Source organism: Eupeodes corollae, chromosome 3 (assembly GCF_945859685.1).
Source record: "Eupeodes corollae chromosome 3, idEupCoro1.1, whole genome shotgun sequence".
In the NCBI taxonomy this organism is placed as follows: domain Eukaryota; kingdom Metazoa; phylum Arthropoda; class Insecta; order Diptera; family Syrphidae; genus Eupeodes; species Eupeodes corollae.
This window is the reverse complement of record NC_079149.1, coordinates 107,803,737-107,818,800: the sequence shown is the minus strand read 5'-3', so window position 1 is coordinate 107,818,800 and position 15,064 is coordinate 107,803,737. Positions and strand designations below refer to the sequence as shown.

At 36.5% G+C, this 15,064-nt stretch overlaps 1 protein-coding gene across 1 annotated transcript; it reads right to left on the bottom strand.

Annotated features, from left to right (window-relative positions):
• Positions 1 to 2,135: 2,135 nt before the first annotated feature.
• On the bottom strand, positions 2,136 to 9,858 carry LOC129951515 (GATOR complex protein Wdr59). Its single transcript, XM_056063710.1, has 11 exons — positions 9,574 to 9,858; positions 9,378 to 9,510; positions 8,819 to 9,029; positions 8,621 to 8,753; positions 8,239 to 8,389; positions 8,009 to 8,182; positions 7,850 to 7,952; positions 3,962 to 4,173; positions 3,701 to 3,892; positions 2,402 to 3,628; positions 2,136 to 2,332 (listed from the first exon to the last, which is right to left on the bottom strand). The coding sequence occupies exons 1-11, from the start codon at positions 9,705 to 9,707 to the stop codon at positions 2,255 to 2,257; spliced, it is 2,748 nt and encodes a 915-aa protein (XP_055919685.1). The 5' UTR covers positions 9,708 to 9,858; the 3' UTR covers positions 2,136 to 2,254.
• Between the last annotated feature and the right edge of the window lie 5,206 nt (positions 9,859 to 15,064).

Sequence of the window (15,064 nt, the reverse complement as noted above, 5' to 3'; positions counted from 1 at the left end):
AGGCCCAACTATAATAGGCATAAGCTAGCATATGCGCGCATAAGTAAACGTGCGAATACAAAGAATCTCAATACGAGTGAACATAATGGAGTCTACCTCCGTTTCGTTCAATTTTTCTCAGTTTCGTTAACTTAAGCACACTTAAGCGAGAGCGATCCCAGTCGCTCGCCGCATAAGTAAAATGTGACATTTAGATACGTAAGCAAAATTGCATTATGGCTATGCAGTAATTTCGCAAACTTAAGTGAATTTTCGTTGGGTTTCTGACATAAGCTTATGTTTGCTTATGCCTATTATAGTTGGGCCTTTACTCGTATTTTTTGACGTTTAAAGCAGAGTTGCCAAAAGAACATTTCATTTCATGAATATTTTTTTGTTGTTCTTTTTTAAGGGAAAAATGATATCCATTAATTGGGCTAGATATACATTTTTTGCACAATCAAAAATCCCTTTGTGATCATAAAAAGTGATCAAACTAATTTTTGCGTCGGTGTAAGGTGATCACCAAATTTTGTTCAGAATTTGGTATCACTTTAAAAGAAATTCACTGACGTTTGTTACAATTTCAGTGGTTGTATACAAAAACCGATCGGAAGCTATCCGGATACTATATATTATATATATATATTTTCTATTGAAATACATATGCTCATTTTCCGAAGGGCGGAGAATCATAAAATGACTCCCATCAATGCAGCCGATTACTAGGAAACAAATAATAAAATAAAAAACAAATAACAAAATTACTTTATTTTTACTAATAGGGCCCATACAAAACACAGGCGTGCATGCGCATACAGTGCTTGCGCATGCAAACTGCCAGTGTATGGTGTGAACTGTGTGTTTGTGCAAGCGGCATGAGCAATATCAAAAAATTTTGATATTTTCTTGCTTGTGCATGCAAGCATGAGTGGTGTGTGTGCTACATTTGCTCAGTCAAGGGCTAAAGCAATCAAAATTGCCGCAGCAGCGGAGTCGGAGCTTGACATTTTTTAAAGTTTTCTGTTCAGCGGGGAACACAAAACTGAATTTTGTACAGTTTGCATGCGTAGTGTATGGGGAAAGAGTGTTTGCGCATTTTTGTGCTTGCGCATGCAGGCATGTGTAGTGTATGGGGCCCATAAGAAACAAAATCCTACCTGCAGGAATTTGATATTTTTCGTAGAAGACCATTTTTTTTGCTTCTGAAGCCGATTGATTAAATTTGATTGTAAGTGGGCACAATTGCCTCTCCATTTGTTTTAAGGTCAAAAAATAACCTCACAAACAGTACTTTGGCCCATTGGAGCTGACCAGTCAGCGCCAACTTGCCTTTGGTAGCCACCACCTCCAAGAAAATTTTAAGTCACGGCTAATCGAGGAATGTGTGTCGACCGCATTCCAGCTGACAAACCCAGAAGCGGTAGGATATGTAAAAATATTTCCTTATTCAATCGAAAGTTTTTTAAGAATCTATTTAATTCAGAATATTAATTATATATAAAAAAAAAACAAGTTATAATAAATAGGTATTTATATGTGAATAAATATATAGCACATATGCGTACTTACTTTGGACTTGAAAGATCAAGAATGTTTATTTTATTGCTGAGGTTAATCCTCAAGAGCCGGACATTTCTATTATGATTAATATTTTCATTTTCAGCATTTTCAGAATGTAAAATCAAAGGCACAAACACATTGTCTTGAAATTTCAGCAACTAAAAATAAAATTCAATTTCCAATGAAAGTGACAACTAAAGAGCTGTCACCAGAAAAAGTCACCAAATCGTGATTGTCACCGGTGACTTTAAAAAAATTTGTCCACCTATCCCTTTGAGAAATGTTACCTTAGCTCCCAATATCTGCTAAAAGGTAGATTTATTCGAGTCTGGAATAGTTCTTTCTCACATACTATTCTTTTTTTACCTTTAACTAACACCCAAGTGTACGATCCATATGTAAGTAGTAGCAGGACCATAGTCCTAAACAGCAGAAGCGCCTGTGGTGATGATGGCCCCTCTTATTAATGCTTCATAGTCTCTAATTGCTTTTTCCAGTGCCATGTTAAAGAGAAAGCAGGTTAGCAGAAACCATCTCTTAGTCTTGATAGAAATGAGTTTAGTTTCAAGTCCATAAAGATTAAAACATCAACATTCAGTTATGCTCAACACTTCTTTATACGAAACTTTTAATAGAAAAAATTTAACACAGTAGAGTTAGAAAAATAAAAAACAATTTCAACAGAATAAAATCTATAAGAAAAACTAAGACATTAGTCTAAATGATCCAATAACACGTATGTTTCTTTAAGGCAATAACATCCACATCCAGAGGCACAAATGTCGTGTTTCTAGAAAGAAAAAAAAAAAAAAACATCAAACATCTTTGGAAACTTTAATCAAACTATCGTAGTACTTACTTCAAACCAACGTTGCATATGTTCAACATGTCCCCCATGACCGCAGGCCAAACAAGCATTTGCTGCCCCCTTAACTGGCAATCTACACAAAGTACAATATAACACCAACTTCTGACATGGTCCGCATGCAGCAGTTCGCTTAGTCTTATTACAACCGGAACATTCCGTCACGAAATCCACATCATGAGTTGGTGGTTTCTGATACATGGTATTTTTTAGGATTAAAGCGCGTTCGTTGGGGAGTTGCCAGGCGAATAGGATATCTCCGTATGCTTTCTTCAAACCATCAAACATTGGCATCTTGGACTTCCTCAACAACGAACATGAATAATTATCCGAATTTATGACATTCGAATCTATGCAAGCCATCGGATCGGACCACGAATTACTTCGCATATGCTTCGGCAGCATACACATTCGATTTGATTGCTTGTCCACTGGCAGCACCGTATGGTATGGTGATCCGTTAGTGGTTAGATTCATCTTTGACCCAGAGGAGAAGGAGGACGAGGCGGCATGTGGAGGCTCCGATTCAGGAGGACACTTGTGAAACACGCAACACAACATCGCTGCAGTTTGAAGATCCCCCTTCGATGCATAGTGCGTAATCAAAGACTCCAACAGGAACTTCTTGAAGGGATCCTGTAAGAATAGCATCTCACAATTCGCTTCACTCGGTATATTTGGGGTGGCAATCATTTCGGCCAGTTTCCAAGTCGGAACCAAATCCGTGCGGCCGTGGTTTTCAACTATTTGTCTATTGTGCTGGCATGTGCCTATTACATCAGTCTTACTGAGCTTATACTCTTGTGCTAGTTCTTTGCTAAGGTTCAGAAGTTTGGTCGCATCATAGATGTGCACCACACCGTTTGTTGTTGATTTTTGGAGGCTACGGTTTTTGGATGATTTGGCGAGACGTTCCTGCAGATAGAAAGACGCATTGCTATCACGATGTGAATAGAAAACTGGCTGAGGACCCATAACATTGCCCAGAAGGCAACCACCACTGATGGCGGAGAGTGTGCGTGGAGTGACATTTTGATTGCGAAGCGTTAGTCTTTTAGTGTTGAATGTTTGTGAGAATGTGACCAACAAACCGGTGGCTGTGAATTTCGCCCCGGATGTACGAGGAAAGGGAATGCATGCATCATGAATTGCCCCACTAAGAGCACCCTCTAGACGTGGCGACTGCAGACGCATTTGTAATTTATCATTTCCACCAATGGACTAGATTAAATTTAAAAAAATAGAATGCTTGATATAACATCTTTTGATTTTGATTTAAATTATAGGTATTACCTTTTTCAAAGCAGCAACTAAGGCACGAACACACTGCTCGAGGCAGGTTCTCGACTTCTTGACTCTCTGGAGGGCATTTGTTTTGAGTACTTTCAGCAAATACATAGAGAGATGTTCGGTAAGTGTTGTACCTTGGCAAAACAAAAATTCAGGTCCCATATTAGGACTTGGGTATTCCACTGGGAAATTTACCTTTTTGAATAAAGAAACAACAAATTAAATTAGAAAATATACAATAAATAAAATAAATTTAATAAATACCCTTAAAACTACAACGTATCCTGCAGCTGAAATTTTAAAGATTGCATGACGCTTAATTGCATCGAGAACTTCTACTTCAACATGTGGTATGTTTGTGTTGAATAAAGAAAACTCATGGTGCAGGGAACATGTTGGCTGATCTGTTAGCGATCTAGCTATAGATTCACTTTTTACTGGAGATCGTGCTATCTGCAGGGCATCCATTGCATCAACTTGAAAAGAAAAAAAATGGCAGGAAACATTAGAAATGCATTTGGGCGTGGGCCTCTACAGTCATTAGAAAATTTGATCAAACGATAGCTTGGCATGAATTTAAAGCTATGCAACTCTTCAAATAGTTTGGACTAAGTTTTATCTAACATTACCTACCATAGCTCTTGAAATCAGTTTATTTTAAAGAGAGAAACATATCTTATGAGAGGATTCCCATTCAAAATGTTGATATATTTCTTTAACGAGAGAAAAAATGTCTTAAAATTAAGCCCTTGGTTTGGTAGTCGTAGGTTTAGACACCTACATTTTATAGCGTTTGTAAAATGTATGATATTTTCATTCTGATTAAGGTTGCAAACCTAGCTTATAGGATTCTTTTGACTTTGAACATCAAGTCCATTTTTGAAATCAAGAACTTATCTCTGAAGTAGTTATTTTCACTTTGGGTAAGACTTAATTTTCGATACACACACACTCTTTGACGTTAAAATAGATATCTTTCTATGCAATTCTGATATAGCTTTTCAACTATGGTAGCTAAACGGTCGAATAAAGAAATTTTTGACACCTCGGAAACTCGTGCCTAACAGCTAGATCGTTAGTTCAGTTTTGATTAGGCTGTAACCACTATCAAAAATAACCTTAAGAACTCGTTTTTGAAGGTTTTAATCAGATCGCAACAGTCTGTTGAGAACTATGACCTAGTGACTCAACCATTCTTGTGTGGGAGTAGAAAGGACCTACAGTTTTAAGCCTAATCCGAACAGCTAATTTGAGAAAGCACCTTTTATATAAGAACTGCTCTTGGAGAATTTGCCAATTCCTAGCAAAAGAGAGTACCTGTGAAAGAAAACTTTAGATGGCCTAGGCAGGGATCAAACCCAAGACCTCTAGCATGACAGTTTAAGGCACTAACCATCATACTACGGGTACTGTTATCGACTCGTAACCTTGGCAATATAATCAGCATTTGCCTTTGTTTTAAAAAATCTGGAGGTAAGCCAGACTCCGTACGGATGTCTTTGGACATTTTCTAGTTCTTCTAAATGCTCCTAACCGTAGTTTTCATTGTAAAAGCAGAGGTAGCTGCCTCTGTTGCATTGAGGACTTTAAATTTGGAAACTGCTTTAACAAAGACTACATTAAAAAAAAAAAACAATATTTAAAACATCGAGCCATTTATTTGAGATCCCAACTATTACTAGTACTTTTGTAACTTATTGATTTGAAGCTGTAGAGTAAACAGGTTATGCTTAACCTAATACCTTAATATTCACATTCACATGATCTATCATAAGTCCTCCTGAATTGCCAACATCATTAATAAATAAGGAAAACAACAGAGGACTTAAAACACAGCCTTGAGGAACACCAGTTTGAATTATTTCGATTTATTTGAACTATTCTGGTTTAATACAATTACTAATTCCAACTTCATCGGAAACTTTTAAGAATCCAGAAAAAAAACTATTATCACAAATAAGTTCGTAGTGGAAAATTTCATAAAGGAATTCGTAAAAGCTTCTGATAATGATGGAATTCGTGATAGGGAAGAATATTATTCTCAAGCAGGAATTGGTCAGTATTTGGGTAGATGGATGTAAACGAAAAGGGTCGCATAGCCGGGACATGTCCTGACTCTGCTTTGACGTTCACAACGGATGTTTAAAGTGCCTTCGTCATCTTCACATTCTACATAAATCAATAAGCTGATACCATTCCGTTCATGTGAGTATCCATTGAGTTGTCACCTGTTAGGATAACCATGAAGTTTAGTTGAGGGCTCCTCAGCTGTAGTCATTACGGACAAAGATGTCTCGAAAACTAACTAGTGCCACGCAATTTCACTGCATTCTGGGACCCAAGGTTAGGTTAGGTTAAAGTGGCTGCGGATTCAGAATCCACACACTTATGCCAATAGAAAAGGCCTATCCTGATATCACATGAATCTAGAGAATTACTTCTTACTAGTCGAACCATTTCGAGTTTTTTCTAAAGAGAAGAAGATATTTGATATCCTTTTTAGCTAGTTCACTGGGATTATCAAAAGAGTATAGTCTCCCAGATAAAATTTGCGTATTAGTGAAAGAGCAGGGCAAGTGCAGAGAAGGTGAGAGATTGTTTCCTCTTCTTCCTCGTCCATACAAGTCGTATTGCGTGTCTGCCTATAAGACAGTGTTCCGTAAGGACACCTTTTAGGGAGCTAATATGAGGTCTGCTTTGAGATAACAAGTCTTTAGAGCTCTTTAGGTCCTGTGTCACCTAGAGTTTGCTATCGCAATAGCTGTTTCTTTTAGCAGAAGTTTACATTTTTAGCGAGTTCATCGGCTATACAATTTCCTGTAATGTCTCTGTGGGTCGGCACCCAACAGAGGTGAATGTTAAATTGCTGCGCCATCTCCATAAGAGGCGATCGACAATCGAGGGCCGTTTGAGATTTTGTTGAGAGACCGTCAAGATATTTAATAGCACCCTGACTGTCAGAGAAGATGCGGATATCAGAAGGTGATATCACGTTTTGTCTTAGCCAGGAGAGAACCTCTCTGATCGCTAAAATTTCTGCTTGAAAGACGCTACAGTGATTAGGGAGGCGGAATGAGATGCTTAGATTAAGCTTTTCTGTGTACACACCACTACCAACTCCCTCATTTGTCTTGGATCCATCTGTATAAAAATTAATGCTTTTGTTAACCAGGAGTTTTTTTTTCTTCCCATTCTACTCTGGATGGAATGGATACCTGGAAGTATTTTCCAAATTGGGGTTTAGGAGTAGTGTAGTCTGTGTACTTTGATATAGAACCAGAGGTTCAAAATGATGGAGTGCCCCACATTGTTGTTGGTCCATTGAGATGAGGCGTTGAGTCTTATAGCTGTACTCGCTACCACTTGTTTGCTGAAGAGAAAAGCAATGCGTTGGATTCTTCTGAGTTTGTCAGTATGTGACTTTCTCCAGTGCAGTCCTCCATACTGCAACCCCTTACATAAGTATTGGTGGGATGACCGATGTGTACAGCCAATAGGTTACGCGAGGTTGAAAACCACATTTGCTTCATATGGCTTTCTTGCAAAGGAAAAGAGCTACTGAAGCTTTTTTAACTCTTTCCTTAACTTAATTTTGTCCAATATCAGACCAAGATATTTAGATTCATTGGTAAAAATTAGTGCTACACCTTTTATTGAACAAGGTAAAAGTACTGGGATCTTGTATTTCCGTTTAAAAAGGACGAGGTCTATTTTTTGAGGATTAATCTAAGTCCGCAGTGATCAGCTCATTAAGTAAGTGCGTTTTGGAGGAGGTCTCTCATTGTATTAGGATGTTCTCCTGTAACGGCGATAGCAACATCATCGGCATACGCAACCACTCTGTAGCCTTCCCTCTCAAGGGATATTAATAGTTCGTTAACCACTATGTTCCAAAGGAGAGGGGACAGAACACCACCTTGCGAAATGCCTCTACCGACAAATTTTTCGTACAAAAATATCCCATCTTAGAGTTGATGATTCTGCTTTTTACCATTAGATTAATCAACTCACAGATTGAGTATTCGACGTTTAAGGCCGTTATAGCAGAAGTGATAGCAGATGTGTCAACGTTGTTGAAAGCGCCCTCAATATCCAGGAAGGCCACCATAGTATATTCCTGGAACCAAAAAAAAAAACGTAGAATTTACTTACCTTCTTCTTCAATATCAGATGAAACAGGTTCACATAATTTCAACAAAGTATCATCTATTTTCCATACCCTCAATGTTCTATCACGAGACCATGTAACAAGTTCCTAATGAAGAAAACATTTTTAATAAATTTGTCTACACTTCCACAAAGTTATCTCACAATTTCAGATGAATCTTCATGATTAGGTCTCCAATCAAAATCAAGAATAACATCAGTATGTCCAACAAATGAACACACCGGATCCGTTTGTTTGCTATTACTCCACAATAACAAACTATTCTCACCTCTTCCAAGATGCGGCACAACTATACTCACTAATCCATTTCCAACAGGCTATAAGATATAGAAATTCATTAGATAATATTTTAGGTATGTTTGGGACTTCTCACAGTGTATCTTGCTCTCCAAACTGGAGAAGATGTGGTTATAATTTTTTCAGCTCGCCTCGGGTTATTCACATCGAAATATTTCACAGTCCCATCTTGACTGGCTGTAGCTAAACAAGTTTCTCTCATGTGACTCCAATTTATTCCATGAACTCTGAATCAATAAAAATCAACTTGTACTAAAAAATAATCTTCAAAAAATATACTTCAATACTTGATCCTTGATTTGGCTGGTTTTTGTGAGGTAACTGAGGTTTTAATCATAAAAATTGACAAACCTTAAACCATCGATAAACATTGGTTTATCCTTCGATTAATGAATTCAAGATGCTGAATCAAGGACCAAATATCGAACTATCGTTGCGTACAAAAAATCCCGACTGACCTATTTAAATGCGCTGTTATGTAATGCGTTGGACATGTTCCCTTTCGAATGTCCCAGATCCTCAAATCACCATCATGTGCTGCAGCAAGTAAATTTCCAGAAACTCTATTAAATCCAACTTGTGTAGCTCCAGCTATAAAAATAAGTTTAAACATTCAACTAATTCTTGGTATATGTCAAGACAGGTCAAACCCTTACACATGCAAACAGCACTCAATGACAAATGTGGTTTTCGAGCATCTCGAAGATCCCAAATGTGCGAGAAGGTGTCAATCGAACAGCTAACAAGTAAATTTGGATTTTTGGAATGCCAGTCGATATCAGTGACCATGCGTGTGTGACCTCGCAGGGAGTGAATAAGCTGTGGTTCCGATGAACCCCACGTAACTACTTCAATAAGTTGACTTGTCTAAAATAAGAATTAAAAAAGTATAAGATGCAAATCTTCTATAAATCTCAAATGTAAGGCTTCGCGAGACTTTTCCGCTAAGAAAGAATCATGGCTAAATGTATTGTCAAATTTACTTAGAGAACGGCTGTTGTAACAACCAAGCAAATAGACCTTAAAAATTTAAGACAAGGCTTAACTTTAAGGCCATTTTATCTCTGCTGGTCTGTCCAATTTAAAAACAAAAGTAGCCTTGCCTTGGGTTAATGAATTCAAAAAGTTTAAGACTTGAAAAATGCATTTTATCAAGTTTTATCCAAGGCAACATTTTACCATACGTTTGAACATCTTAAAGTTGATTCATCTTACCGCAATAGCACAATATTCCTGCCTGTGTTGGCAAATTGCGAATTCCGCCGACGAAACTTCATACTTCGAGTTTCGATGGTATTTCCTTAATGTACTATCATCTTGTCCAAGTCTTTGTAAGGCGAGGTATCGTCTAATTAGAAAGTTTTCCATATTACAAACATACTCTATATGTAAAATTAGTTCAACAACAAACCTTCCTGCCAGCAGAACCCATTGACCTGAGTAATCTACTGACATTGCGGTGGCCAGAGATTCCCGATGTTCATAAGCATTGGTACTTTGCCTAACAATAAATGATTGCTCACGCATTCCATCGGATGAAGACATTTTTCTTAACACTTAAATTATTTAAAGTTAAAATATAAAAAAGAAAATAAAATAGAGGAGATTTTTCTTTTAGTAAATTCTTATCAATAGATTGATAAACAACGAATGCATTTTTTTATCAAAACAGGTTCGTCGTGTAGTGCACAAATCACAAAAATGTAGAACAGCTGTTTGATATACGTAGTTAGCTGTCATTTGAGTGGGCATTGATTTGTAAGCCAGTGTAGAAGAATTCTTCTGTTCTGATCCAAAAAGTATGCAATTATTTTTGTTTGTTATAACGTAAAACTTTAAGTGGTACACAGGAAGCGGAAGTCAGGCTCTTAGCGGTTTTCTTTCTTACACAAAATTGGAATAAAGTAGTTTTGGGTAAATAGATTAATGGAGATAGAAAACTGAATGGTCAATTTTTATATTAAACCTACAGTAATTTGGAGACCTCATGACCATACGTATCAAGGTTAAATTCAGCAACATTAGCCTGATATGCGCGCACGGATATTAGGGTCAGAGGCGAGAAGCCGTCTCTGACGTACTGGGTTTCGAGAAACCACTAACAAGGAAGAAGACGCGAGAGGAACACCGATTTCTCGGAAGAAAAAAGAGAGGGCATGAGAAGCGTGCGGCCGAAGATGTTAAGAGGTTTAAAAGCAGGAATAAAGTTTGAAACTTTTATGAAAAGGTGAAACGAAATCCACAGGTACATAAACCTAAAACTGAAGGCTGCAAAGACGAAAGTGGAAACATCATAGTGGAACTGCAGTCAATGCTGAGGATATCGAAGAACCACTTCTGCAGACTGTATAACGGCAACGACGAACCGAATTTCGCTGTCAGGCAGGATGATCCATTCAACATAGACGAAGAAAGCCAACAATCCCGTCCTCCCGACTTAGACGAAGATGGCTTGAATGCCGAGCTCTTTAAAGCAGCTGGATATAAGTTGGTTAGGAGCATGCACCAACTTATCTGAAGATATGGTCAGAAGAAAGCATGCCCGATGAATGGAACCTCAGTATTGTTTGCCCGATCCTGAAAAAAGAAGACCCTCTAAACTGCACCAACTATAGAGGAATCAATCTACTTAACATCGCCTATAAAATATTCTCTGCTGTAATATGTGAACGTCTAAAGCCTATCATCAACAACCTGATAGGTCCTTATCAGTGTGGTTTTAAACCAGGAAAGTCCACAGTCCACCAAATATTCACATTACGGCAGATCCTAGAACCCAAGAACACCAAATCGACACCCACCATCTTTTCATCGATTTCAAGGCCGCACATGACAGCATCTACAGGGAAGAGCTGTATAGAGCCATGTCTAGTTTTGGCATCACTGCCAAACTCGTCCGTTTGTGCAGGATGACCATGGAGAATTCACGCTGCTCCATAAAGGTTGGAAACAACTTAACAGAACCTTTCGATGTCAAAAAAGGTTTTAGACAAGGAGATACGCTGTCGTCAAGAAAGAAAAAACAACACCGACGTCTTGGTCAAAACGTTACCATCGACAGATGTAACTTTGAGGTATTCAAGCACTTCGTCTACCTACGCTCCGCTGTAAACGCAGAAAACAGCACCTGCGCTGAGATCAAACGCAGAATAACTCTTGCTAACCGCTGTTTCTTTGGGCTAAGAAAGCAATTGAGTGATAAAGTTCACTCTCGAGGGACCAAAGTGTCACTATATATAAGACCCTTATCATCCCAGTCCTGATATACGGTGCAAAAGCATGGACCATGACAAAAGCGGATGAAAGTCCAACGGCTAAGATGGCTGGTTCACGTACAGCGCATGGAAACCAATGCTCCAGCCGGGAAAGTCTTCGAATCCACACCCACAGGATAGCGCAGTAGAGAAAGACCGCGGATCAGGTGGCGCGCACAAGTGGAAAACTGGAAAGTGACCTCACCCAACTTGGAGCGCGAAACTGGAGACAGCTAGCTAGGGACCGAGTTACATGGAGAAGTTTGTTGGGTGAGGCCCAAGTTCACACAGGACTGTAGCGCCACCTTAAGTAAGTAAGTAAGTAAGTAACTACGCTTAAACGGACCTCTTAATTCGATTTCTCAACTGTTGACTGGATCATTCCATCCACTGCTCTTATAAGAATAACTGTACAGATGTCATATGGATTTAGCAACTTGCACATCTTCTCGGCATGGAAGCTATTAAATTAGGGATGACATCCCGTGGTATGTTTTTCCATTGTTCTTGTAAAGATTTAAAGAGCACCGCTTTGGATTGGAAGCGTTGATCAGCGACTTGAGTTTTAAGAATCCTAAAAAGATTTTCAATGGCTTCGATGTGTGTTTCGGGTCATTGTCGTGTTGAAACACCCATCGAAGTGGCATATTCCAATCTGAATATGGTAACATCTGCGTTTCCAGGGTACGTTTATATTCGAATTTGTCCATTATTCCTTCAATTTGATGGAAAGGACCTTGTCCATATCCTGAGAAACAGGTCGAAATCATCACACTGCCACTTCCATATTTTACTGCGACATTGCAGTATCTTGGATTGGCCGTTGACCCTTACCTTTTCGCACGTGACATATTCCATCTGACTGTATCAAATTAAACTTTGATTCATCGCTGAAAAGTACCGTTTCCCATTTCTCAAAGGACCATTGGTGATACTTTTTTGCAAAATCTAATCTAATTATTTTAAATAAGTTAAAAGTTAAATTTAATACTTAAATATTGAGTTAATATCATAAGATTGAAAAAAAAAAACTTTTTTCAAATGTTTTTTTGTAAGCAACGGTTTTTTGCATGGCCTTCGCACAGTGCTTGCATCAATATTAAGATTTAATGAACGTTTTTTTTTTATTATGTTACAAATTTGTCTATGGGTTCTTCTTGTTGTTTTACGCGGTCGACCTCCAAAATTTTGATTTTCGACGCTTCCCGTAGTTTTAAATTTTGTAATCAACCGTAAAATAATTGACTTATTAATGTTATATTTCTTGGAAAGTGAAATTTTTGATGCCCCATGATTATACTCATTAATTGTTTTGATTTTAAAGTTGGAATCGTACTTATTTCGGGACATATCGAAAAACAAACCGAAGCTGAGCCTTAATCAATCCAAACTAATAAATGACATTTTTTAGACTCTTTTTGATTGCATTCTATGCCAAATTTTACTGTAAAAGCCCCGTTATCTAAAATTCTCTTACAGTTGAAACAAAGTAGCTTAAGTTTTGCACATTAAAATTTAACAATTTTTTTAAAATTTTTTTTTTTATTTGAGAATGTATATTTCTATAAAAAAGATAAAAATACAATATATGAACATAAACCTATAATATCACATAAATTGCGTAATTTATTTAATATCGAAAGAATCAAAAAACCAATTTTGAAATGTAAAACAAAATGTTTGCTTAGGTTTTGCACAATACTGTACGCAAGGGCGGATCCAGACTTTTCATCAGGGGGGGGGTCACACACTTAGATGAGTTTTTTGCTAAAATGACAACTTTAGTTATCAAATTATTTAGAACACTGTTTTCCAGCAAGGTATGGTCTAACTATTTAATTTGGAAGACTCAGAACTTGGAAAACAGAAAACTGTTGGAATCTTGAAATGCTTTCATATGAAAGCACTTTTATTGTTTTCATTTCTATTAATGCGAAGAACGCTGCAAAAATTTAAAAATCCAGAAAATGAGAAAGGATCTGGTTTGTAAAAATGTCGGGCTTTTTTGACGTAGTTTTTTGAACTAAATTTAAGGGAGTCTCTTATTAATATCGTTATCAATCTGCTTACTCGAATTTTGACTTATAATGGCGTCAACAAAACTTAAAAATTGTAGAGATGAAAAGGTTTGGTTTGGAAATAGTTTCATTTAAGTACATAATTTCTCTAAAAAAATTAAATTAAAACAAAGTAAGGTAAGTTAACAAATAAGATGGGAAGAAAAGTTTTGTAGTACTCACAAATTACACGTACACAAATTACAAGCTTTTATATCAATTTTTCACTTAGCCATTAGTTTAACAAAAGTGTCACTTGATTTTTTTGGGACATTTGTATTATTGAAATTCGTGTTTGAATCTCAGTTCAAGAGCATACAAAGCAAATTCAGTTCAAACGTAGATTTATTTAATTTTTTAAGGTCTTTTGTATTCAACAGAAAGCCAATTTTGAAAGAAATGAAATGCGCGACTGGGTCGCTAGAACTTGATAATTTATTCCAAAAAGTCTGTTTAAAAATATTTCCTATATTTCAAGATTTTAAAAGTGTACCTGCAAAATAAGTTTTTCTCAAAAAATTTAAATGAAATTTTATTTGTCAAAAAATCTGGATTAAACCACTATTTTTTTCGAAAATCATTTTAAATTTTGTCTTAAAAATATTTTTGGTATAAGCACTAAATAAAGAGCTTATTAATATATAATCATTTTACATTTAAATTTCGTCAAAAATGTTGTCCCCTTTCTGAGATATCGAGTTTTGTAAACAAAATTAGTATTTTATTAAAAATAAAAAAAAAAATACATTTTTGATCATAAAAAATCATCATCAATTTGATCATTGACAAGAGCTTAATTTTTAAATCGTTCCATTAGTTCTTGAGAAAGCTTAAAAACAAAATAAAAGTTTTTTGAGGGGTACCCTTCTGGAGCAATACGAAAATATCATTTTCTTGTTGAAAGGAGCCAAATTAAGAACCCAAAATTTAGAGAAAGTTTTAGAAAAATCACAAGTTTGAACCAACAAATTTGTTTGGGGACTGCTGTTATTTTTCGTATTAATAAAATTAAAATGAAAATCTTAATTTCAATCAACACAATTGTTTGGACTGTACGAGTTAGGAAAGACAGACAGACGGAAGGAATCGGGGTATCCACTTTTTTCGACTTCTCTACCGTCGAAATGTCATATTTGATTAAAAACATTAGTTTGAAATTGTTTACTAACGCAAAACTTGCTATAAAGTTCCTATATGTCGCAGCAAAAATCACTTCAATAATCACTATTTATGTGTGACAAAAAATGTAATAATAAAATCGAGGGCTAGGTTAAGGAATTCAAAGGCAACTTAATATAAAATTGATGACCTCTTATTTAAGGTTTCTTCTTAAGAACCTAAATATTTACTCTTTTTCTTAGAAACAATTTTTATGAAAATAATTTAAAGGTTTTTTCAAATTCTAAATTGAGCGAAAGTCAAAATTTGAGTTGTTTTTGACAGCAAACCACTTTTTGGTGAATATCGTTAAATTACTAATAAATTTTTAAATTAAATCTTTACTTATACAGCTTAACTGCATAAGCTTTTTGGCTCATATGACCCCCCCCCCCCTGGATCGTCAATTGGTCAAAAGTTGATAAATTTGTAC

Bases quoted from the DNA above. Each gene is read 5' to 3' on its own strand.
- LOC129951515 (XM_056063710.1), bottom strand. From the start codon at position 9,707: ATGTCTTCATCCGATGGAATGCGTGAGCAATCATTTATTGTTAGGCAA. The intron at 8,754-8,818 runs GTAAGGGTTTGA...TTATTTTTATAG, and splicing joins ATTGAGTGCTGTTTGCATGT to CTGGAGCTACACAAGTTGGA. The intron at 8,390-8,620 runs GTCAGTCGGGAT...TTATTGATTCAG, and splicing joins ATAACAGCGCATTTAAATAG to AGTTCATGGAATAAATTGGA.